The sequence below is a fragment of the Mauremys mutica genome, chromosome 7 (genome assembly GCF_020497125.1).
Source record: "Mauremys mutica isolate MM-2020 ecotype Southern chromosome 7, ASM2049712v1, whole genome shotgun sequence".
Taxonomy (NCBI): Eukaryota; Metazoa; Chordata; order Testudines; family Geoemydidae; genus Mauremys; species Mauremys mutica.
The window spans coordinates 67,136,374-67,160,500 of NC_059078.1; the positions used below are offsets into that span (position 1 = coordinate 67,136,374).

Genomic DNA, 24,127 nt, shown 5'->3' on the forward strand with positions numbered 1-24,127 from the left:
CTGGGGGCAAACAGTAACCTGAAAGCCAGGTTGGGGTTTCCTCTGGAGCAGGTAAGTGCCTGGGTGGCATAGAGCTGGTTATGCCACCAGCTCTACCACACCCAGCTCAGTCCTAACTAACCTGGGAGGCATGGCTGGACATCACCAATGCTAGCTGTCAAAAGAGCCTCTAGGAAGCTCCTGCTGCCAATGTAACTGTTAGTAGAGCCATGAGGCTGTTCTAAATTGTTCCTCATGACCAAAATGATGCCCAGTGACTCAAGCATCAGGGAGGTACAAAGATGGTTCATAATTTACAGACTCCTATTGAAATCAGCAGCCAAAAATAAATCATGTAGCACAGTGACTTCAGTGAGGTTGCATGCTTGTATCCAAGGGCAAAATTTGGCCCTTCGTAATCCCATGCTTTATTTACTTACTTTTAAAAATATTTTTACAATGGTAAACAAATGTTTGTTAATCCAAACCATAAACAGTAATTGCTCTAATTGCTCTATAGAGTAATATTTCAATCTAGTGCTGAGATCACGTATACAATGAACCAGCATATCATTTCTTTTTTTTATATAACTGGAGAATATTCAACATAATAAAAAGAATGGGCCTATTAAAATATACCTTACAGTATGGTTTTGATTTGTTTTCTCTTAAATCTTTTTATTGTGCATTTTTCCCTTCTTCCTTTTAATTATTTACAGAACTATTTCTGTTACAACTGAATGTTATGCAACATTTTTGAAGTAATTTTCCCTTGGTTCAATTTCGTGCCAAGAGCAAACTAAAATATTCCATATGAGATTACAGTTATAAAACCAAAAGGAAAATATTAGATTTAAATATAACATTTTGAGGTTTATAAATTTGTTTTATCTTTAATGCTGGGCAGACAGTTTACACAAATCATTTTGCTGCAGACTAAGGTATAACAAGTTAAATGTGTGTGGGATCACCACCAATGAAGTTCATTTGTCTTTGACTTACCAAACATTTACAACATATTAAATAACTTTCAAATCATGTTAGGAAGAATGGGGAACACACCTCAAACTTTTTTTTTTAATACAGAAGTTTCAGTAAGATTTTTTGGCAATGTTCTAACATATGTACAAAACTCTACTAATAATGTTTGCCTAAAGAATTTGTAAAGGTCTGACAGTTCTTAAATTAAATGTTCTAGAAAGAGTGCTACTTTGCAATGGAAGGAAAGGGACTCCCAGTTAGCAGCTTATGAATGTATTTCTTCCTCTCCTATATAGCCCTTCCTGACAATCCATATCATCACAGTCCACTTGCAGTTGCAAAGGCTCTGAGTGTTGTATTGGTTCACAATTTCTATCAATTAATGGTTACTGAGATCAAACAAATTTGTGTGTGTTGGGGAGAATGTTATTTCAATTAAAAACAGTCAACATCATTTTGGCATTGACAGAGTGGAGATTTTGATTTTAGTTAATATGCATCAATTCTCATGTGTTTGTTTTGCCCCAGATATTAACAAACTCAGAAATCTGAACTCCCTGATAATATCTACACCCAGTTACCCACATGAATAATCCTTTGTTTTTGAGTCATGTTGGCAGAAATTGATGTTAAACAATATTAACTGTTTTCTCTCAAAACATTGATAAAACAATATATTTTTGTTTTAATCCTAAAACACTGCTGATGCAGAATCTGAATAGCTTGCTGTTAGGAGCACAGAAATGTTCTCTTTGCCTGTTGGCCTCTCAGAAACTGAATAACAGAAATTATGATCTATCCACTCATTGTACTCTGCACAGCACAATAGTATCTAAGTGCCAGGTACAATAAGAATCAGCAACATTGCTGCCTCAGTATAAACCAAATTAGGCAGTCTTCCCATGATTATACTATACAACTAGAAACACCTGGTCAGAATCAGCAAGACTCCATCTGACTCCAATGGAAGTTCAGAATGCTGTAAACCCTCAGTGAAAGTTCTCAGAGCCTTGCAGAATTGGGCCTGTAGGTTGTAGTAGAAATCATAAAGGGTAACCAAGTGCTGATCAATCAGTCCCATCTCATTACACTGCTGAAAAGGAGTGTACAAATGGAGGAAAGACATTATGAAATGAAGGAAATACAGAATGGGTGGCTTGAAGAGGGACAAGAGACTGGCAGAACAGGTTGCTGCTGTCCCACTGAGCCTTGAAAGAGACATATGCTGATGGCAAGAGGGACAAATTAATGTCAAGATGCACAATTTTTAATCCTGCTTAATCGACAGATTGTAACAACAAGATCTAGGTGGTACAGTTTCCTCCCAAGCCATGATTTTTTCTTGTTGATGCTGTCCCCAATTTTCTCAGTGAAATCTGTTTAAAGTTAAAGTAACCTGCATTGGGGCAGTGGTTAGTGAGGATACACACATGCCCTTCCTGAGAGAGGCTGACTCACCTCCGACCCAAAGGAATGCAGAAACTGAACAGAGGTGCTGGCCTACACAAGGGGTCAAAAGCAAGGGAAGAGAAGGGCCCGTCCCTAGAAAGGTGCCACAAGGAAGCTGGTATATGCCAGTGTGGGTGCAGAAAAAGCTCAGCACCCTTGAGTGTGCCAGATTCTGGTTACAAATATTAGTAGCAGAGCAAGGGACAACACAGAGACCCTCAAGTGAACAGCAGTCCTAAAGAATATAATTAAAGGAAGAGACAACCACCTGCTTCGTGTTTGCTAAACTTTCTTTTGGGGATAAAAGAAGGAAGGTGGTTAACTTCAGAGCTGCAGCATGCCAATGAACTAGAGAGAGTTCAGCAAAGCTGAGCTTGTGAAGACAAAGGAGTTAAAGTTCATGGTTTGATAAAAGAAGCAAAGGGTCTAACTGCACATGTTAAAGTGAGGAGGCCAAGTTTGCTTTCATATAATTTGGCTTCCATATTGAAAAGCTGAATTCTTCTGACCACATATACTTACCTAAGATGGCTTCTCAGACTAGAGTCTGCAGCCCTTGAGGATCTATGATGACATTCTGGGGGCTTCAAAAAAAAGTTTCTCACAGAGCCCTCAGAAACCCCAGCTTCTATCTCATGCCAAGAGAATAAATATCAGACAGCACTGCACCGAAGGCTCCCAACTACTGGAACGTGCACCCAAACTGGCCACAGTCCTCCTGGCTTTCCCACCTGGTATTCTAGGAAACCCCAGCCCACTTTCATGATGGACTTCAGGAGCCATGGCCCACCTCACATTCCATCATGTCCTGGCCCCTGATCACAAATACAGGATTGGAAACTGGCCAACCTCTATGTCTAGCAAGAATGCCTGAAAACAGAATAAGAGGAAAGGAACACTGACTAAGGCTATGTCTATATTACAGACCTTACAGTGGCCCAGCTGTACCACTGCAGCTGTGCCACTATAAGGTCTCCTTTGTAGCCGCTCTATGCTGATGGGAGAGAGCTCTACCGCTGGCATAATTAAACTACCCCCAATGAGCAGCAGTAGCTATGTTAGCAGGAGAGTGTCTCCCACCGACATAGTGCTGTTCACACTGGAGCTTTTGTCAGTGAAACTTATGTCATGCAGGAGTGTGTTTTTTCACACCCTGAGCGACAAAAGTTTTATCAACAAAAGTGCTAGTGTAGACATGGCCTAACTCAGGTGAGATCTTAGGGCTGGTCTACACTGGGGGGGGATCAATCTAAGATACGCAACTTCAGCTACGTGAATCGAATTACCTACCGTCCTCACGGCGCGGGATCGACATCCGCGGCTCCCCATGTCAACTCCGCTACCACCGTTCGCGTTGGTGGAGTTCCGGAGTCGACAGGAGCATGTTCGGGGATCAATATATCGCGTCTAGATGAGATGTGATATATCGATCCCTGAGAAATCGATTGCTACCCGCCGATACGGTCGGTAGTGAAGACGTACCCTTAGTCTAGTGAGATGGTACTGTTGCCCCAAAAGGGTGGGAACAACAGCACTACAAGTTTTTGCAAATAAAGCCCTAAGGGGCTCTTTGAGTGAGGAGAAATAAATAAAGGAATTATGTTGTAGGAGGTTTGGGCTTAAGTACAAACACATGGTCCATATTTATTCTCACAGTGAGAGGTCCACTAGCCACTTGATGTAAAAGAGCAAAATGATCATTCTTTTTCTCTAGGCGCTTTGGTGCCATATGGGATGCATATAAATCATATTTTTGTTTTAACAGCAGAGGCTTTCCTGATAGATAAACATGTGGTTTATCTAAAAAAAAAATTGAAATGGATTGTGCTTTGAACAATCATTTAATGGCCATAGATGTGCCAAATAAAAATAAAAACATAATTTTTTAAGAACCTGGCCCACTGCCCAATTTATAACAGAATGTGTGTGTGTATGTATGTGTGTGTTTCACCAAACTGGTTAATGTGTCCCTATCTGTTTTGAGTTTAAGCTGTGCTCTCTACTCAACCCCGTGCCAAATTGAATCCCAGGCTAACACACTCTAATGAGACAAGACATTACCTTTATGAATGACCTCATAGAGAAGAGGTTGGCTAGCATTGTCGAGAGGCCCGGTGCCAGGCAGCTCTGGGCTATGAAACCCAGCTTGAGCTCAGCAAGACAGATTGCATCATCCCCTTCTTTCCAATTCCAGCTTGGGATATTTAGCAGATGGGCCTGAAGGAAGAAACACAGGTAAAGGACCCCAAATACTTTCCCTGCATTCTGCTAACACAGGAAATAGTCAAGCAAGTGACAGCTAATCTTTTCCTTTAGTGCTGGACTTCCTTTTCCTGTAGAAGGTAAAAATATAATTAAGGCAGTGATACTCAGACCTTGGTGATCAACATTACCCAAAAGAGCTACAGTAGTGTGAATTAATTGTTTCATAAATTATTCTCACAGGAAAATGACTGACCAAGTATTCTACAATTGGTTAATAACATAGTAAAATCACATACTGTTTTAATATCATGTGCTCCAAAAAGCCACTGCAGCTTCCAAGCCTCAGTCTGAGCATCTTGCAGCTTCCAAGCCTCAGTCTGAGCATCACTGGACTAGGGGGTTTAAATCAATATTCCTCCAAACCAAAATATTTTCAATAGAGTTTTTGTATCAGGAACTTCTCCACTTTCACACCTTTCAATTTAAAACCTCCCAGCATCCCTCAAGACCTCATATTATGGTGACCTTCTGTCAACTGGATGGGAGGCTTTGTAAGGCCCATCAACAAAACTGAAGTTGTTACATAATGCTATGAAGTTTTCATTGCACCCAGGTCTGTGTATACACCCTCTTACAGCAATCTCAGCTACTCCCTGACAAATAAGAAACACACATAAACCCCAGAAATCAACTACAGGTTTTTAATCTAGCCCAGCCCTCGAACAGTATGATATAACCTGTACTTTTCTGGTTTCTCCCATCCCCAGAATCAAATAAGCACAGAGCCTGGTGTAAGGAGTCTCTTCTCTCAGGCTTTTGATTATGGGACTAGTGCATAGTGAAATAGTGGATAAAAACAATCAGCTAGGTACCTATATGGGTACTTCCATATATAATTGATTTCATATCAAATTTTCCTTGGAAAAAACTGTGAGAAAAACATGTTTTGCCAAACTCAAAATAATTTAAAGAAACTCAAAATTTTACAGAACATTCTAGAGGTTTTTTGTGAAATGCAAAACTCTAGTGGCCACTTTCATCATTCTATCACACACACATGTATGCATGCATATGAACACAAACATAGAGTCCTTCATACTTTCCTCCTCCTGATAATCTGATTATCACCATTCATCATTTTTTCTTCATTTCCTCATTAATTTTCATTAGAAATATAAAGAGAAAATGTGTTTTTAATACAACATGCTTCCCATTGAGGGTGTTTAAAATACAGAAATAGCATGATTCTGTTCCACAAAAGAAGGTGGACCAAATTCTATATGTTAGCTGTCCTCCACTCATGTATGTTCAGGGGACAACCCAGGCAGCAAAAATCATGCTGTGTAAAACCAGGTCAATCCTGAGCAGACCTAAACTCCTTTAGCTATAGTTATAGAGAGACAAGGTGGGTGATGTAATATCTTTTACTGTACTAGCTTCTGCTGGTGAGAGAGAGAAGCTTTTGAGCCACACAGAGTAGTTCTTCAGGTCTGGGAAACTTAATCAGAGTGTCATAAATAAGTACAACATAGAACAGATTGTTTAGCATAGAAGTTAATATATATTTCACGAGACCATTCAAGGTGAAATGAAAGTGTGGACCCCTTTGGAAATCTTAGACATAGACTGCAGACCCCAGGGTTCCACAGACTACAGGTTGAAAACCACTGTTCTACAGTAATCCCATATACTCTCCTATCTGTATAGGTAATACAAGCATCATACATGGTTTAGTGAATCAAGTTGGGCCTTATTTCACAGGAGATGTGTGCTTACAAGCCCAACTGAAATCAATGGGAGCTGTGGAAGCTCAGCACCCCAAGGTAACAAATATCCTAGGGTTCTGATAAGGTCCGTGGCATATGTAAACACAACAGAATTAACTCTTTAGTGGATTCCATGAGAACTTGTATTCACATGTTCCTACTGAGAAAGAAAAATGCTTTCCATTTAGGCAGCTAAAATAAGTGGGTGTGGGAGACTGCAGTAGCTCTGAAGAGCGAGACTCCTTGGTCTTCTCATTACCTTGTTATGATACTGCAGCATCTGAGTGATAATTCTTATCTTCGGATGGTAATTCTTTATGGAAATTACTCTTAAAAAAAAAAAAGAAAGAAAGAAAAAATTAACTTTTTAGCTGGTGGACATCTTGGACACTCTGCCATTTTTCCTATAGACCCAGGCTTGTGGACCTGGTGTTTCTGAGTCTCTGTTTGAGCATCCACACTGCACTGTAAACCTGGGTTTACAATTTCTGGACCTGGGTCTCGCAGCTATGCTAACACAGCACTACACATGGCACTACATAGCCCTTCTGATTCAGACCAGCGACTTGACCAGCATCCACACTGCAAAATGACAGGGCTTGGACCCATTCCACAGCTGGATTTGGGATCTGATCTACCCCTCCATCAGGGTTCTAAGAACCTGGGTCCTCAGTGTTTGCTGACTCAAGTCAGACTGATCTGTGTGTGGATGAAAGGGGGACTTGGGCTCCAACCTGAGTCAGAGCCCAGGTTTAGTGTGCAGAGTACACATACCTTCTGAGAGCAACAGTTTATTACAATAGTATGCTGCCAGAAGTGCATTGCTGGCAGACGGGGAAAACTTGCACTGCTGACTTATTCCCAAGATTAGAGAATAAAATTGTCCAATAAAGTTGTTTGAATCTCTTTTTTTTAGGGAGGAGAATTGAAGAGCAAAGAGAAGAGTGTGATGCTCCCCTCCCCCTATTAATGTCCCATTTCCCACTGAAGTGTTTAATTAATTCAGTTTTACTGAATCAAATTCATTTATTGTGAGATCACACAAGATAATTCTATTCCAGTAACACTTTTACGTTTTATTACATTAAAACATATTGAATCCATTTAAGAACACACTAATCTGCATCTGGAATACTCTTTAATCTATGTATTGCAATTAAAATCAAACTAGGGTTTTTCCCATGACATCCCAAATGTCGTTTTGGAAAATGAAATGAGCATATTTAAACCCTGCTCCTTCCACAGGCATCCCACACTCTAGGCATACTGGGCTTTTTCCGGTGAAGTTTTCCTGTTTTTCTTTTTTTAAATTGTATTCCTGTATCTACCTTCAACTCACAGAATGCAAGCATCTGACAGGCCAAAAAAAGTGGTTTATGACACTGGCCAATTCATTGTATTAGCTAATTTTTAATGGATCTTTTACATTTTATTTTTTAAAAGGGCAGACTGGTCTCCTTAAAACTAAGGCTGTATGAGCGAAATACAAATAATGGAGGACTCAACCTTATTTGAACTTACTTTTGCCATTTCCTTACTTCTCCCCCACTATGTGAGACTAACAATGGCATCTTTTCTCTTTAGGTTTTAGAAGAGCAGGTGATATTTGTTAATGGGGTTGGAGAACAGTAACCATTGACCTTGCTATGTAAATACTGTTTATATGCATAGAATCATAGAATATTAGGGTTGGAAGGGACCTCAGGAGGTCATCTAGTCCAACTCACTGCTCAAAGCAGGACCAATCCCCAGACAGATTTTTGCCCCAGATCCCTAAATGGCCTCCTCAAGAATTAAAGTCATAACCCTGGGTTTAACAGGCCAATGCTCAAACCACGGAGCTATCCCTCCCATCCCCACCCCACCATGGCATAGAGGTGCAGGGTGTTCTACCTCTGCTGCCTGGGAGAGCCAACACCATTAATATGGTCTTTCAGCTCCATTCTTCTAAAAGATGAGACAAACGAAGAAAAAAAAAAGAGGGGAACTTCAGACCCCCACTGAATATAGGGCTTCTTTTTAGAATACAGCTATGAACACAACTACCTGCTCCATAAAACTGGAATCCTGAAGGTGGCTCCCTCCCCCTAACCCCCGCCCCCCAAAAACCCTAACAAAAAAGCCCCACCATGTGAAACCAAATCCTGCGTGCTATCGCTCCCTTTACTGATCAGAGAGGAATGCACAGGAACTCATACCAAGAAAAACTGGACTTTCCTTGCAAGGACACCAGTAAAGATATCTGTTGAAGGAAAGACTGCAAGTAGGAAGATAATCTGTATATTGGATTCTGAACTAAAATATGTTTGATCCCAATGCACAGGATAATATGTTTGGGACACTAAGGTCCCTATAATGCTGGCAACGTGTAGAAAGCACAGGGCACACAAAGGCATTTTTTATGTGGGCATCCGTTTTATCCTCGTTCTCCAGATTAAAATTTGTGGTACTGACTGCAAAAAGATCTGTAGCTGACCTATGCTGGTTACCTGGGCTAGCACTTCCTCCTTTCATCCTCATGGACACACTATACCCAAGCCAGCCATTCCACCTTATACTTCTTCCATCTCCACACTATTGAGCCAATTCTGTGTACTCCCCCAGTTTAACTCCCTGTCTCTGGAAGCAATTCTGTGAGAAGTTTTCAACTGTAACAGACGTGGGTATGGTCTGCCTAGACACCAGCAATTTGCTAGTCAGAAATGAGAATGACAACCATATTCAAAAACTCTTCAGGTTACCTCATAATATTGGAGGCATCTTCAGCATCTGGGTCAGCGCAGTATTTATTGGCAAGGATTAGGCATGCATCTGCTGACTCTATCTGAGACACCAAAAAAATAAAGCAAACATAAATAGAAACCTTTGTTTCCAACTTCTTCTCACAGCCACCGGCTTCTAAGAAATCAGCTTCTTCCTCCAGGACCAAGAACAACAGTTTATAGCTTTTGCTGTGTTTATAAATGTAGATTCTGACTCTTTATGATATCAGTGCCAATGCTTACATGGAACTGATCACTTTTAACTTCTCAAAACACTTTCCAAACATTAAACATTACAGTACTCATTGTAGGTAAATACTTTAGTTGTTACTACTACCACCGATTACTAGTGTTATTTCAGAGATACCGAAAATGAAGCACCAAGAGGTTAAATGCCAAAGTTTTAAAACTCCATGTTGCAGGTCAGACTCCTAAACCCATAGGGTCAGGGACTGTCTTTCTGTTGTTTGTACAGTGACTATTACAACAGGGTCAGAGCTGCTGTTGGGTCTTTGGGCGATAACATAATAAAAATAATAATAGATAACTGATGTTAGGGGCAAAGTTAATCTACTTGAATAACTTACAATCATCAATCTTAGTCTAGTTAGCATAAAGCAGCAGATTTAAAATATAACAAAATGACTTTTTTCAGTATATTTGGGCAAGTCCCACACAGTAAAGCAGGGGATGGAAGAGAGAAGATAACAAGACTGAATTTTATAGCCATTACAAGGACATCATTTTATGCTGCTGATTGGAGCTCAGCTCAGTGTATGTTGTGTAAAAATGGACTGAATAGCTTTTGTAGCCAGAACAGGCAAAAATCCTAATTTCTGCTCACTAGAACCTAGAATTAGGCAAAGATCTTTACGATTTAAGGAGCTTGTTCACGTCCCATTAGAAAGACATGAAATCGGGTAATGCTGCATATAAGTTTGGTATCTTTTACTCTTCTGAGCTTCAGGGTTTGCTTTAAGAGGATAGAATTATTTAGCATAGAGTACGGTACTTTAACCAATACAGCCATCTTATTATAGTTAGCAAATATCTCAAATTGTATTTACTTTTTCAGGACACCTGACAATAGAAAGATGGTGACAAACCGTTTTCTAATTGCCCCTCTGCAAGCGTGCCAATAATGTTTATAACTTCAAGTTCTAAAATGTTAAACATTAATATTAACAACCATAGGACCTCTCCTATTAAAGTCAACTAAAAGATTCCCATTAACTTCAGTGGACATTGCATCGGAGGTAGAAACTGCTTATTTAAGAGAAGACAGCTAGTAGAAATAGAGAATCAACAGAATCATTACCTTTACTCTTGCCAGGTCATGCGGATTGAGAACTGAACCCTGATAAAATTCCACCTGAGTGAAGTGTCGTTTAAAAAGAGCTTCCAGCTCAAGGTTAGGGGAGATACTGCATTGGGGGGAAAAACAAACAAGAAGTCAGTTTGCACAACGTTTCTGTCCCGCTCTTGTATTCATTTTTAAACTGTTTGAAATTCCATTGATACTTTTCTTGTGGGGTGAAAATAGTGGGCCTCACCTACTGTTAACAAAGCTCCATTCCTTTCACTACATATGTCCCCACTTACATGAGAATGTGGCTTACCAAACGGAGGTAAGACCAGCTTCCCTGAATGTAGCAGCTGCCAGGGTTACAGGGTTAGCTGTTTTCTCTTATCTTGTGCTTTGCTCCTGCTTTTAAGAGTAAACAATACTTTGGTTTGAGAAAGCTGTCCAGTGGCCTATATTAACCACTGGTCAGAAGCAAGACTCACACATGCCTAACCTGGTCAAGCCTGCTGAGTAATCATAGTTGGCATGTAGGGTAATGTAGATCAGAGATCGTCTAAGAGAGGAAGAATTGGAGAACTCCACCAAGGACAAACAAAGGCATGAGGCCTAACATCTGAAGGGAGTGCACTGAGAGAGACCAGAAAAGGGGACAGACGTACAGCTAGTCATGGAACGGTGACAGCAGCTCCCATCAATTCAAACACAGTGAGGTGCTTTACACTCTTTGATGTGTAACTATTCTGTATCATTGACACAGATGCAGTATCCATACTGCTTGGCACAGCTTTGATCTAGGAATCATACACAACAGCACAGAAAAGGTCCATATTGGCAGCTAGCATTATTTATTAACTCTACTGCTCCCAGGTTAATTAAGAAACACAAACAAACCTAGAAAATAGGAACAAAATTATCCATCAAAGATGTGCTCTTAGCAACATCAATTCATATATACAAGAGCAATACTGAGCCCTAAAAACTCCTCAGCTTCGTTAGGAATCTGTCCCTGCTGGCACGTGAATTGAAGACCAAAGGATGCAAAAGCAGCAGCTTATTATTTAAGTGAAAGGAAAATCTGCCTAGTGTATGGGCTGCTCACTCAGACCAGACCACACAGTTAACTATCTGCACTTCGATGTAATTCCAGTCATACACTCAGACTGTATAATTCATACAGTAGGTTAACAGCCACCAAGAGGACCTGATAATACCTCTAGATTGTATTAAGTGTTACTAAGTGCATTCATTATCATTTTGTCATGTCATTTTTGACCAGCGGTCATTTTCACATAAGCAGGTAGTCAAATGAAAAGTAATCCATTATAAAAATGTGTCCCACACCTACCTAGCTCTCTTAGTAACAAAGCAAGCATTTACTTGCCAGGTAAACAGCATCAATAAAATAAAATAAAATGTTTACTTGCAGTTGTGTGTGCTTTTACTGCAAATGCATGCTCAAATGAGTAGTAACAGCTTAGCCACCCATCCTGTGCACGGGCAGTTACCAGAGTTCTATAAACTATTGTTGAAAGTGCATATGCAATTGTGGGTGCAAGTTTGTCACACCTTTTTTTGTGCCAGAACCTCCAGATTCCCTTTGGAAATTAAGTTCCACGTGGTCACTTAGAAGGCAACTTCCCTACTACCCTAATAAAACATGAGCAGTTACCAGGGGATATCAACTGTATCCATTACTCCAACTGAACGGCAATATTATAAAATCAGCCAGGTAGCAACTCTATGCATTTTCAACTTTCTTTATCCAATCATCACAAATGATTCTTAACCTTTTAATCATTTTGTTTGACAGGAAGGAAAGTGCATTGCTTGCTGCTAAGTGCATTAATATCACTTATTCAAAAACAGCTCATGGCATTTAGAAATGCATGCTGCTCCTGATAGGAAAAGACAGTTAACACCATATTTCTCTCAAGCAAATAGCTATTTCTAATAGCCTCTCCCTAAGACATGCCAATTTTATGTTGAATTATGTGAAATGGGATGCTAGTGACAAACAGAAACTACCTTTAAGCAAAATTGCTGACGGGAAGGGCATTCCCAGGCAACTAATGACTGGCCGGAGAAGTTGTGGCCCAGTCAGTCATTAACTGACAGAAAATACATGACTTAAACACGATCACTAATGTTACCAGATAACATATATTTTTAAATAATGTAAAGCAATTGCTGCTTCTATCTGCTTGCAGCATCACTATGTCTGTGCAACAGCATTTTATTTTTGTAGTACTGCTGTTTTGCTAGCAGTCATTGTCTAATACAGTAAAACCAGAGAGCCCCAATACCTGGGGGTGACTGCACCAATTTCATAGATCTACATGGATTATATAATTCAGTGCTCATCATCTCATTCATTTTTACAATACAGAGTGCATCTTGGACTTCTCCAAACTGTTCAGACTCTATGAGCAGCTAAAAGGGAGGTGGAGAGCAGCAGTGTACCATGGAGCACTTCTTGTTACAGGATAATGCCAGTTATTTTTCAAAATTTTAGAATCCAACAATCTTTTAACAAAGTCATTGGAATGGGCTATTTCTGTTAATTTACATAAAACTGGTAAAATGTATTCATCTTCTGCAGGTTTGTAATCTCCTGTAGAGAAGATTAAATGCACCAGAATCTCTTGCATGATGTTTGTGTTTGGAAAAGCAGCCAGTTATGCACCTCTTTAGGTAAGTTTCAGCATATATTTGAAATATGTCATTAGAATCAGAAAACACAGCTTTACTGCAATTTAGCTTGCAACTGTTAGACAGATGAGGGATAAAAGTTAGAGATGAAGATAGATAATACACATACCTATGAATGGGCATTCCTAACATGTTTTTCCCCATAGATTGCATGAGAGAAATTAATCTCCATAAACTAAACTTAGAACTACTATCCAGGGCCAAAGAAAACTTCTGCAGTATTTATTAATATGTGTTGGAATATTATTTCTTATTTCCGAGTATCATGCACTCTTTAAAATACACTTATCTATAAATCTAGTGACAAACTATTGAGTTTTTCTTCAATATAAGGAGCACGAGTCTGAAGTCCAGTGGCTTCAAGTACTATTAAGTATGCTAGTAGGTGGGAACAATTGTGGTAACCAATAGGAAAACAAGATTTATTTCTCAACATTCCATTAGTTTTTCAATGTTGGCAAATATGCTGTTAAAATCAGGATAACCAGGGATGATCTGATCTGTCATGGTACAGTTGAACCCTGTTATGTCGCCGGCCTAGGGGTTTGCCAAAAAGCGTCGAGATAACCGATGATCGAGATAAACCCCTATCCACCCCCTCACCCCTGAACTCCCCTGCCCTCTCTCCAACACCCCCTCCCTGCCCCCTTACCGCGGTGCCTGCACGTGGCTGGATCCGGCGAAGCGGGACAGGGAAGCGGGGCCAGGCGGCCGTGGACGGGGACCCGGAGCCGGGCAGCCAAAGAAGCGTGACCCGGTAAGCGGGCCAGGCGGCAGGCGAAGCCGGACCAGGTAAGCGGGGCCGGGCGGCAGGCGAAGCGGGGACCGGGTAAGCGGGGCCGGGCGGGCGGGCGGCAGGCGAAGCGGGGACCGGGTAAGCGGGGCCGGGCGGGCGGGCGGCAGGCGAAGCGGGGACCGGGTACGGGGGGCCGGGTGGGCGGGCGGCAGGCGAAGCGGGGACCGGGTAAGCGGGGCCGGGCGGGCGGGCGGCAGGCGAAGCGGGGACCGGGTAAGCGGGGCGGGGCGGCCGGGCGGGAGGCAAAACGGGGACCGGGTATGCGGGGCCGGGCGGCCGGCGCCGCGGGGACCGGGTATGCGGGGCCGGGCGGGCGGGGACCGGGGAAGCGAGGCCGGGCGGGCGGGCGGCAGGCGAAGCGGGGACCGGGTAAGCGGGGCCGGGCGGGCGGGCGGCAGGCGAAGCGGGGACCGGGTAAGCGGGGCCGGGCAGGCGGGCGGCAGGCGAAGCGGGGACCGGGTAAGCGGGGCCGGGCGGGCGGGCGGCAGGCGAAGCGGGGACCGGGTATGAGGGGCCGGGCGGGGACCGGGGAAGCGGGGCCGGGCGGGCGGGCGGCGAAGCGGGGACCGGCGAAGCGGGGCCGGGCGGACGGCAAAGCGGGGACCGGGGAAGCGGGGCCGGGCGGGCGGGCGGCAGGCGAAGCGGGGACCGGGGAAGCGGGGCCGGGCGGGCGGGCGGCAGGCGAAGCGGGGACCGGGTATGCGGGGCCGGGCGGGCGGCGAAGCGGGGACCGGCGAAGCGGGGCCGGGCGGACGGGCGGGCGGCGAAGCGGGGACCGGCGAAGCGGGGCCGGGTACGCGGGGAACCGCGGGGCTGGGGACGCGGGGCTGGGGAGCCGGGGAGCGGGCGGCCGGGGACGTGGGGAGCCGGGCGTCTGGGGAACAGCGCGGCTGGGGAGCCGGGGAGCGGGCGGCTGGGGACACGGTGGGTCGGGGACGCGGGGAGCCGGGCGGCTGGGGAACCGCGCGGCTGGGGAGCCGGGGCCAGGGCAGGAGTCGCGTGGCCGGGGAGGGATGCGGCAGGAGCCGGGCAGGGCCGCCGCCGGAGTTACAGTCGAACCCATTTATCTCGACCTCGGTTAGTGGCAAATTCGGCGCTCTTCTGTGCTCGAGATATTAGGGTTCGGCGAGAAAGAATCGACATAACCGATGAGAAACCGATAAGACAAAGAGGGAGTTTGGCGGTTCCACTTCTAAAACGTCGACTTAATAGGATTGGCAAGTTAACCGAGGTCGAGATAAATGGGTTCGACTGTATTTATTTCTTCAAAAATTCAGATATGTGTATTTAATTAATTATCCTTCATTAATTATCATTCACTAATTATTTAATTAATTTGAAATTTATTTAAACTATTTCTCTTGTACCTCCTATTAGATCAAGGCTTCTCATTCTTTGTACAGAATTTGCTTCCTTAATTTATTAACTGCATGTATAAAATATACTTGGTCAGGCCTCCTCTTCTGCAGAAGCATTATTTTGAGAATGGTAGGAAGTTTTTTGTTTGTTTGTTTTTAAGTGTCAAGTTTTAACTAACAAGGCAGGGCCAATCTGTTCCTTTTTTCTTCCATGCTGACTTGTTTCCACTTGCTGTAGGATGCAGCACAACACAAACACCTATTGAACAATCTAGCAATTGTATACCAGACCAATGCAGTCTTTGCTGAGGCTTAACTAAAATCAGTTAGGGTCAAATATCACCCTTTGATGCATACGGTTCCAAATGAAGTCAGTGTGAGATCTTTTGTGCATCTGATGGCAGAATTTGGGCCCACTGAGCAGAAAAGAAATGAAAAAATTCTGTGAACTGCCTGGAGATTCTTGAGACTTTCTTATAGAAAGATATTGAGCCTGCCCTAGGAAAGCCACTGATTCAGATTAATAATGGATACAAATATTTAGAAACTGATTTTTAGGCCTCAGTAATCTAACAAAATATATTGCAATGAACTACCAGATAATGTGCAATCAATGAAGAATAGCAACTGACAGCAAGACTGGAAAGTATTCATGGATTGATACTACACACTTTAAAAAGCTTAATTGGGAGATGAAATAAGGCTTTTAAAACTGTAACAGCAATATGTGACTTCATAATGCAATCTTGGACCTTTTGTCGTCATGATAAACTGGAGAGATAGTAGTTCACACTTATATTCATGTTTGGTTTGTGCTGTATGTTAGGTAAGTATTTTAACATTTCACACAGGGGAAAAGCAAGACTCAAAGACATTTTGGCTGGTAATGTCAAAAAGAGTTTATGAGAGTCAGGCACCTAAATCCCACTGAAATTCAGTAGGAGTAAGACTCCTTAAATCCCAATCTTAGAGTTATAAAAAAAAACTAGTGGAAGCATCACAAATTGACACCCAGGGTGAAATCCTGGTCCTATTAAAGTCAACAGGAATTTGGCCATTGATTTCAAAAGGGTCAGGATTTCACCCCACAGGTCAAATATATCTCTGGTCTAACTTCACCGAATAAGTTTGACCCTTTAACAGTCTCATCATCCCCTGCTCTACCCTCAAACCAACACTGACTCCAAGGAGTCTTTAGGACACATTCAGACCAGTTAGATCAGCAAGAAAGATTTTGGTTGGAAAGATTACTCACTTATGCAGAAAGACGATTTCCACGTTCACATCATCCCTGTCCTTGTGTAGGAAGTCCTTCAGGAAGTTGGACACACTTTCAAGTGTTATGTGACCACAGACAACTATGTGCCTGTGACAGAAAACTTACAGTTACTTTTGCAGGGAAAACTAACAAACAAGCATGCAAACAAAAAGGGTAAAATGAGCTGTTGGCTGAAAAGGGAAGCATTCTTCCTGATGCTTCTCCAACACCTATTCCCTGAAGTCATCAAAGGAAACCGTCAATACTAGAAGGTACTTTGACATTGAAAATACATATGGGCTCTCACCTGATGCTGCAAAAGACTATTACAAGCAAAACCATTTGGCCAAGAGCTTTTAAGCATTTAACAATAAATATTATTATTTATGTATACACTTATATGCTGTATTATCCAGTCCCTTTCAGAGTCATATTTCTCCTTCCACCTCCTCTCCTAAGATTTACTATTTAATTTTTTGTTTATGACATAGAGCTTATCATGTAATGAGACGACAAATCTCCCTGAAATGATTCTACTTATTTCCCCGGTTATATCAGTGAAGCTAGTGAGAAGCTTGACATGTTATGGGCCATAAGCAATAAAAAGAGAAATCTTGCATTTTCTACCATAAGTCCTACAGTGGGAGCCTTTTACAATAAGTGGACATTTTTTAATCCTGCAATGCAATGGAACACCCCCACAGAACCAGAGTCCGTACAGAGAGTGCTATCACACTTATGCTCCATGCAATTTCCAGAAATGTCAAAAGGAAGAATCCAAATATGCAACACAGAAATAGTGTCCACTTCTATATATTGATTTCTTACATGCCAAGTGAAATGTCTAAAGTTGTGTCCTTTCTTTGCTCCCTTGCTTAATGGATTGTTAAGCCACTTATTGTAAAGTATTGTCCAAGTACTTGTGTTAGCGTGCTCCACAGTGGCTCAGTGTTTCTACCACAACACAGACAAAAGCATGACTTTCATTAGTCAGATGAGTACATGGGAGGTGCTGGTGTTTAGGGTACTTCCATTGCTACTGCCAGGGGCGGCTCCAGGCACCAGCACGCCAAGTGTGTGCCTGGGGTTGCAAATCACAGGGGGCGCTCTGTCGGTCACCGCGAGGGTGGCAGGCAGGTTGCCTTCGGCAGCATGCCTGCCGAGGGTCCGCTGGTCCTGTAGCTTTGGCAGACCTCCCGTAGGCGCGCCGCCGAATCCGTGGGACCGGGGACCTCCCGCAGGCAAGCCGCCGAAGGCAGCCTGCCTGCTGTGCTTGGGGCAGCAAAAGACCTAGAGCCGCCCCTGACTACTGCTGTTGCTTGCCACATTTCTTTCAGCTGTCAGGGAAAGAAAGGGCAGTAGAAGTGTGGATTCAATTTAATTATTAGGGTAGCAGAGAGTCATTCAGTAATCTGACCTCATTACAGCTGATTGAGTCTATATGCTGATTGCAACAAAGGCACAATTTATTTGTTGGCTTGCATCTAAGCTGCCAGCAGGTGGCCAAAATGAAGCAAAGTAATTTCAAGGGCAAAATTTAAACTGCCCAAGTTTTACTTATTTCATAATTGTTCTGTGCGCATTCTATTAATGCAGAAACCTCATTGGCTGGAAGCAACAAATTATAGGTAACAGCAATAATCGCTTATGTAATGTACCATAAGGGACTATTATGAGAGCCTGTCCTTGCTTCATAATTTGGTGCTTGACTAAGTATATGAAAATAATGCAATGAACTCATTGGTGAAAGGATAATGATGCAGAACAAAAAATAAATCAATAATATGCATGATGCAGTTAATAATATCACCATCATGTACTACTACTTTTGCAGTGGTGCAGGTAGTGACTAGGAAAGCAAAGCACAATGAAGTATTATACTTATCCAGCACACCCTAGGGGACTGCTTTACTATTACCACTTTGTTTTTACAAATACATTAGCACAAGACTTTAGATCTGAATTTAGGAAGACAATTATCTCAAACACTTCTTATCTGGCCTTTCAATGACAACCCACCAAGTCATGAGCGCATGGAGTATTAGAAAATCAACAAAAATCACAGACTGTTTTTTTTTCTTCAATTTGTAATGGTTTATATACAATTATATTTAGGCTGTACTATGTCTAATTAGGACCTGGTACTACAAATACTTATTTGCCAGGTGCAGTGCTTGCTACTGTGAGTGACTGCCCTAGCTTCAACAGGATTTCATCACATCATAAGCTATATGTTTGGTAGAAATGGATGAAGCACTGGACTCTCAGATGGTGAATTTCTCAAAGCAGGAAACAAAAACTTTCTCCCCTGTTCCATAAGGTACCAAGCACTGTATCAGCATGCAATATGTAACAAATACAATAAACCAAATATGTGACCCATTTTTGGTGCAAAAAGAGATTTGAGAGCTGCCCTGTGGAGCCTTCACAACCTGGCAGTTTATAGCAGCCTCTGTGCTGGAGCCAGGGCTGGTGTAGAAATTGTCACTGGTTGGGGAGCTGCAAACTACTTCTTGGCTGCAGCATCTTTCAGCTTTGCCCAGTGTTTGCCGGGTGCAGATGAGAGTTCAGCTGAGGAAGGGACCTTGAGAGGTCATCTAGTCCAGCCCCCTGCACTCATGGCAGGACTAAGTATCATCTAGACCATCCCTGACAGGTGTTTGTCTAACCTGCTCTTAAAAAACTCCAATGGTGGAGATTACACAACCTCCCTAGGCAATTTATTCCAGTGCTTAACCACCCTGACAATTAGGAAATTTTTCCAAATGTCCCACCTAAACCTCCCTTGCTGCAATTTAAGCCCATTGCTTCTTGCTCTATCCTCAGCAGTTAAGAACAACAATTTTTCTCCCTCCTCCTTGTAACAACCTTTTATGTACTTGAAATGTCCCCTCTCAGTCTTCTCTTTTCCAGACTAAAGAAACCCATTTTTTTTCCATCTTCCCTCATAGGCCATGTTTTCTAGACCTTTAATCATTTTTGTTGCTCTTCTCTGGACTTCGTCCAATATCTCCACATTTTTCCTGAAATGTGGCGCCCAGAACTGTACACAATACTCCAGTGGAGGCCTAATCAGTGCAGAGTAGTCTCTCTGTCTCTCTCATATGCACACAACAGCACACTAAAATCAGATATTGCATCAGATCAGAAAGTGTAGCAAACTCATTACTCAATGTAAATGAATGGAGAGTACAAATATGATTTTAAGGGCTAGGTCCCCATGGCTGATTCATCCATTCATCCCAGGCTCTCTCTTTGTGAACATAAGCATAGCAGAACAGATATCTCCATGTTATTTTTGGGGAAGTAGTCAGACTTAGGCAGACAATGCTCCTGGTTGAGGTAAACAAGAATGATTGAGCACAGAGGTAAGTGCTAGCATTCACAGTGGTCAATATTTCCTTTGAAAGACACAAATCGTGGTCACAGTAACATGAAGTCAATAAGTTACTTGTAAGCAAAACTTTTAGAGATTTGCACAGACTTTTTGCTAACTCTTCTGACCATCTCTGGGTTTCAGAAAGAGCAGCAAAGAAGGGTCTCAACAAAAGGCTGCTCTGACAGCAACAAGGCTTGTGTCAACTGCTCTTGGAGCAGTTCTCTCTAGAGACCCCAGCTTTCTCCTAACTGGTCCCCTTCTATTCATGTCAAATTAGCCCAGTCCACCAACTTAATCTAAAATGAGTCAACCTGCCCTTAAATTCCAAGGCTTGCAGTCTTCCTTTGTCTCTCTGTGAGCTTCTTAAGAAAATAAGAACGGCCATATTGGGTCAGACCAATGGTCCATCTAGCCCAGTATCCTGTCTTCTGACCATGGCTGGTGCCTAATGCTTCAGAGGGAATGAACAGAAGGGGGAAATTATTGAGTTATACACCCCATGTCATCCAGCTCCAAGTTCTGGCAGTCAGAGGTTTAGGGACACCCGAGCACGGGAGTGTAAAATGCAGGATCTTGCAACGATATACTGGGGCACTAATAACTGCATCTGTATCTCTTGTGTCTGCCTGTCCTGGTCTATGCAATAGAACAAATCTGTCTTAATGGCAAAATAAGGGTACTATTCAGCCTTCAGAGGGGTGGGGGGGTCCACGTCCTCATCATCTATCACTGCTACTTGTTTGAAGTCCCATCTCAAAGTCTTCTTGGTTTTTTGCTCCACATGGAAAACTGAGAAGTCTGTTAGCTTCCCTGAGTCCAGTTGCTGATGGGGTGTCTCATTTAGGGCCATGGAAGGCCCTTCTTTGGAATCTTCTGCAGTGTCTGGATCAACTATAGAGTCTGTGGTCTCCATTATGTCTGTGGAGGGGGGCCACCTCTCTCTGCTCTTTCCTTTCAATCCAGAACATTTTCCTGCTAGGCTGGGAGGGAAGTAGGTCAGAGTTCTTAAAATGGAACAGGACCCCTAACATTTCTTTTGGAATGTCAACCTCAGGCTCCTGTGCTAAGGGAAGCTTCTGTAATAGTTCAAGGAAATATGTCCAGTCTTGGCCTAATACCACTGGGTAGGAAATCCAGACACACACATACCTTCATTTTGCCTTTGTTCCCATCAACAGTCAATTTTATTGTCATGTTGGGATACCCAAGGATATCTCCATTTGTGCATTTAATGGGGATTTCCCCCTTTGCCAGCTTCCCTACTGTTCCAGTTTCCACTCCCATACAAATGTATGGTCACACCCCAAGTCTACAAGGGCCAGTGTTTCTTGGCCATTCACCTCTGATATTGTGAGTTCCCATGGGGCTTTTTTCTGGGCTCTATTCTCTCCTGTCCAGATCTGCCCAAAATTACACTTCATCTAAAGGCAGTCACAAAACCTATGTGCCTGTTCTCCATAGGAGTAACAAACTATCAAACCTATCCCTTGTCTTTCTAGTGACTTTGTCCTCTTTCTGAACTTCTCTGGGCACTTGTTCCTGTGTTGGTATGGGGGAGGGGGCTGGGCAGGGCATTTAAAGTCATAGACCCTGCTGTCTCAGGGAAAACTTACCCATGAACCCTGAAAGGAGTGCTAGTTACCTATGCTGCCTGACAATCAGCCAGTCATTTGGATTTTCTTGGGTTTACCCAATATGGGCCACCCCCACCTATGGTTACTCAGTTTCTTTCTTCAGTGTGCATGGTGTCGGTACTTCAGCAGCAGAGGGCCAGTGAATGATGTGAGCAGCCATGTAGTCCTCCACAAGAGTGCCTATGGGTGGCATCTACTAAGGTTACTGGTCACTGACTGCAAACCCAATCTTCCTCCGCCAGTGGAGGAATCTGTACAAACTGGTCCATAACTATGAGTTCTGCTACCTAGGGTTCCATATGAGACTCTGGCTTTAACGAACACCAGCAAAAGACCTTTAGCCTTTGGGTGATCATCCGTGGCCATGTTTTTGAGGAGGTGGAGCATGATACTGCTCATGATGGAACTGCTGATGGTATATATCTTCACAGTTCAATATGGCAGCCTTCACCTGTTCATTGTCCTAGGCTGCTGTGTCAAGTCCCCAGTATGTTGCCTGGGCTTCCCCAATGAGGAGTGGAGCAAGCCAGATTGCCCACTGGGCTGAGGGCCATGAGAGACTGTGAAAATTACCAAGAATGACTACAGGTCATCATCTGGGGAAATGTCACAGTACCCTGAAGTATAGGACATGCATTCCGTATAGTAGCAACACCATCTGGAGTAGTAGCCAGCACCAGGTACACCATTTCCTGTAAATGTTGTTGGTGAAATGCCATCTGTTCAAACAGTTGTTGCTGCCTATGTTGTTGCTGTGCTTCTGAATCAACCAGCCATTGTAGAAGCTGATTAACCTCCATAATTCTCTTACATATATATCAGCAAAAACAAAAAATGTGTAGTTTGTTGGGGGGAGGGCTTCCCTTTTTTACAGGGACAGTTAAACTCAACTCCACTTCTGGTACCATGTTGTCTATTGCTTTTGGGGCAGTCATAGACTTTAAGGCCAGAAGGGACCATCATGATCACCTAGTCTGATCTCCTGAACATCGCAGGCCACAGAATCTCACCCATCTACTCCTGTAATAGACCCATAACCTCTAACTGAGTGACTGAAGTCCTCAAATCATCTCCCCATCTAGTATCCCTCACCAACTATTGGAGATATTTTCTGCTAGCATTTGCAGACTGGCTCCATGCCATTGTAGGCAGCTTCATCACACAAACTTATCAAGCACAGTCTTAAAGCCAGTTGGGTTTTTTTGCCCCCACTTTTCCTCTCTGGAGGCTGTTCCAGAACTTCACTCCTCTGATGGTTAGATACCCTTGTCTAATTTCAAGCCTAAACTTGTTGATGTCTAGTTTATATCCACTTGTTCTTGTGTCCACATGACCACTTAACTTAAATAACTCCTCTCCCTCCCTCTATTTATCCCACTAATGCAGGAGTTCTCAACCTTTTTCTTGCTGAGGCCCCTCTCAACAAGCTATAAAAATGCCAGAGCCCAGCAGGGGTAGGGGGAACTCAGGGCTCCGGGCTGGGGAGGGGGGAACCCTTAGGCATAGGCATGGTTTTACTTCTATTTTGGGGGGGGCAAGGGCTGGCGGGGCTTGAGCCAGCTCTGCACAGTGGGGTCCCCGGAAGGAGCACCACCTCCACCCCCTGATTCACTCAGGAGGCCACCCAGCCTGACTAGCCTGTGGGGGAATGCAACCAAAAATATAACTCAAAGGGGGGACACAGTTCAAAAAGTTTGAAAACTGCTCAGGGTGCAGGAAGGGGGTAGTTAGGGGCTGTGTACGGGCAGAGTATTAGTTCAGGGTGCAGGTGGGGCAGGGGGCACTGGGGCCAGGCCCCTTTCCTAGCCACTTTTGAGGTTGCATAGGTTAGCCTTGCAAGAGTCACAGATGAATTACGCCTCACGAATCACCTCAAGTCTGACTTTCCACTACATCATATCTGGGTGAACCTAGTTCATAAGTAAAAAAACTTACAAATTAGTGATGAGCAAACCTCAAAAGTTTCAGAGTTTGTGTTTGGATACACTCATTCTTGATGCTTAAGAGAACATTATAGGTAAATTCTGAACATCCTGAGTCTGCCAAATTGAAGTAACAGCTTTGGAAGAAGTATTTTTCTTGTGGTATTCAGGCACTCTTCCTGCATGTATTCCCCAGAAGCACCCAGAATTGCAAAGGCACAAGAAAATGAAAAATAATAGCAAAAAATAAGTAATTTTGATCCTAAGTCACAGTAAGTGGGACTTATTTGCCCATACCTATTTAGCAGTTGCATTTTTTGTCTTGTTTAATTGGTATAATATTTATGGTAACAGGAAAATTTCTTTAAGTAACCGCGTTTTATTATTGCTTTTTACAGTCCTTAACACTTCAGATTCCACTTGCTCTGCAAAGACTTCCAGGGGCAATTCCATAGAACAATATTGAGATCTTGCACAAAAAAAGATATTTCCTTCCTGGATGAAAGGTGGGACTGAAGACATACTTTAACTCATAGAACAGTAACTTTTTATGTTTTTAATTAGCTTCCACATTTTATAAGAGCAAACTGAAGACCAGATACTGGCTGTAAAGCCATCAGACA

At 43.0% G+C, this 24,127-nt stretch overlaps 1 protein-coding gene across 11 annotated transcripts in view; it reads right to left on the reverse strand.

Moving 5' to 3' along the window:
- Positions 1-24,127, reverse strand: part of KCNMA1 (potassium calcium-activated channel subfamily M alpha 1) — an 898,917-nt gene that overhangs the window by 183,848 nt on the left and 690,942 nt on the right. For all 11 annotated transcript variants that reach the window (XM_045022993.1, XM_045022996.1, XM_045022994.1 and 8 more), the window contains exons 10-14: positions 16,567-16,677; positions 10,461-10,566; positions 9,122-9,204; positions 6,640-6,709; positions 4,471-4,626 (exon numbers count right to left, since the gene is read on the reverse strand). In XM_045022993.1, coding sequence (XP_044878928.1) covers positions 4,471-4,626; positions 6,640-6,709; positions 9,122-9,204; positions 10,461-10,566; positions 16,567-16,677 — 526 coding nt within the window. The remainder of the gene's footprint in view (positions 1-4,470; positions 4,627-6,639; positions 6,710-9,121; positions 9,205-10,460; positions 10,567-16,566; positions 16,678-24,127) is intronic.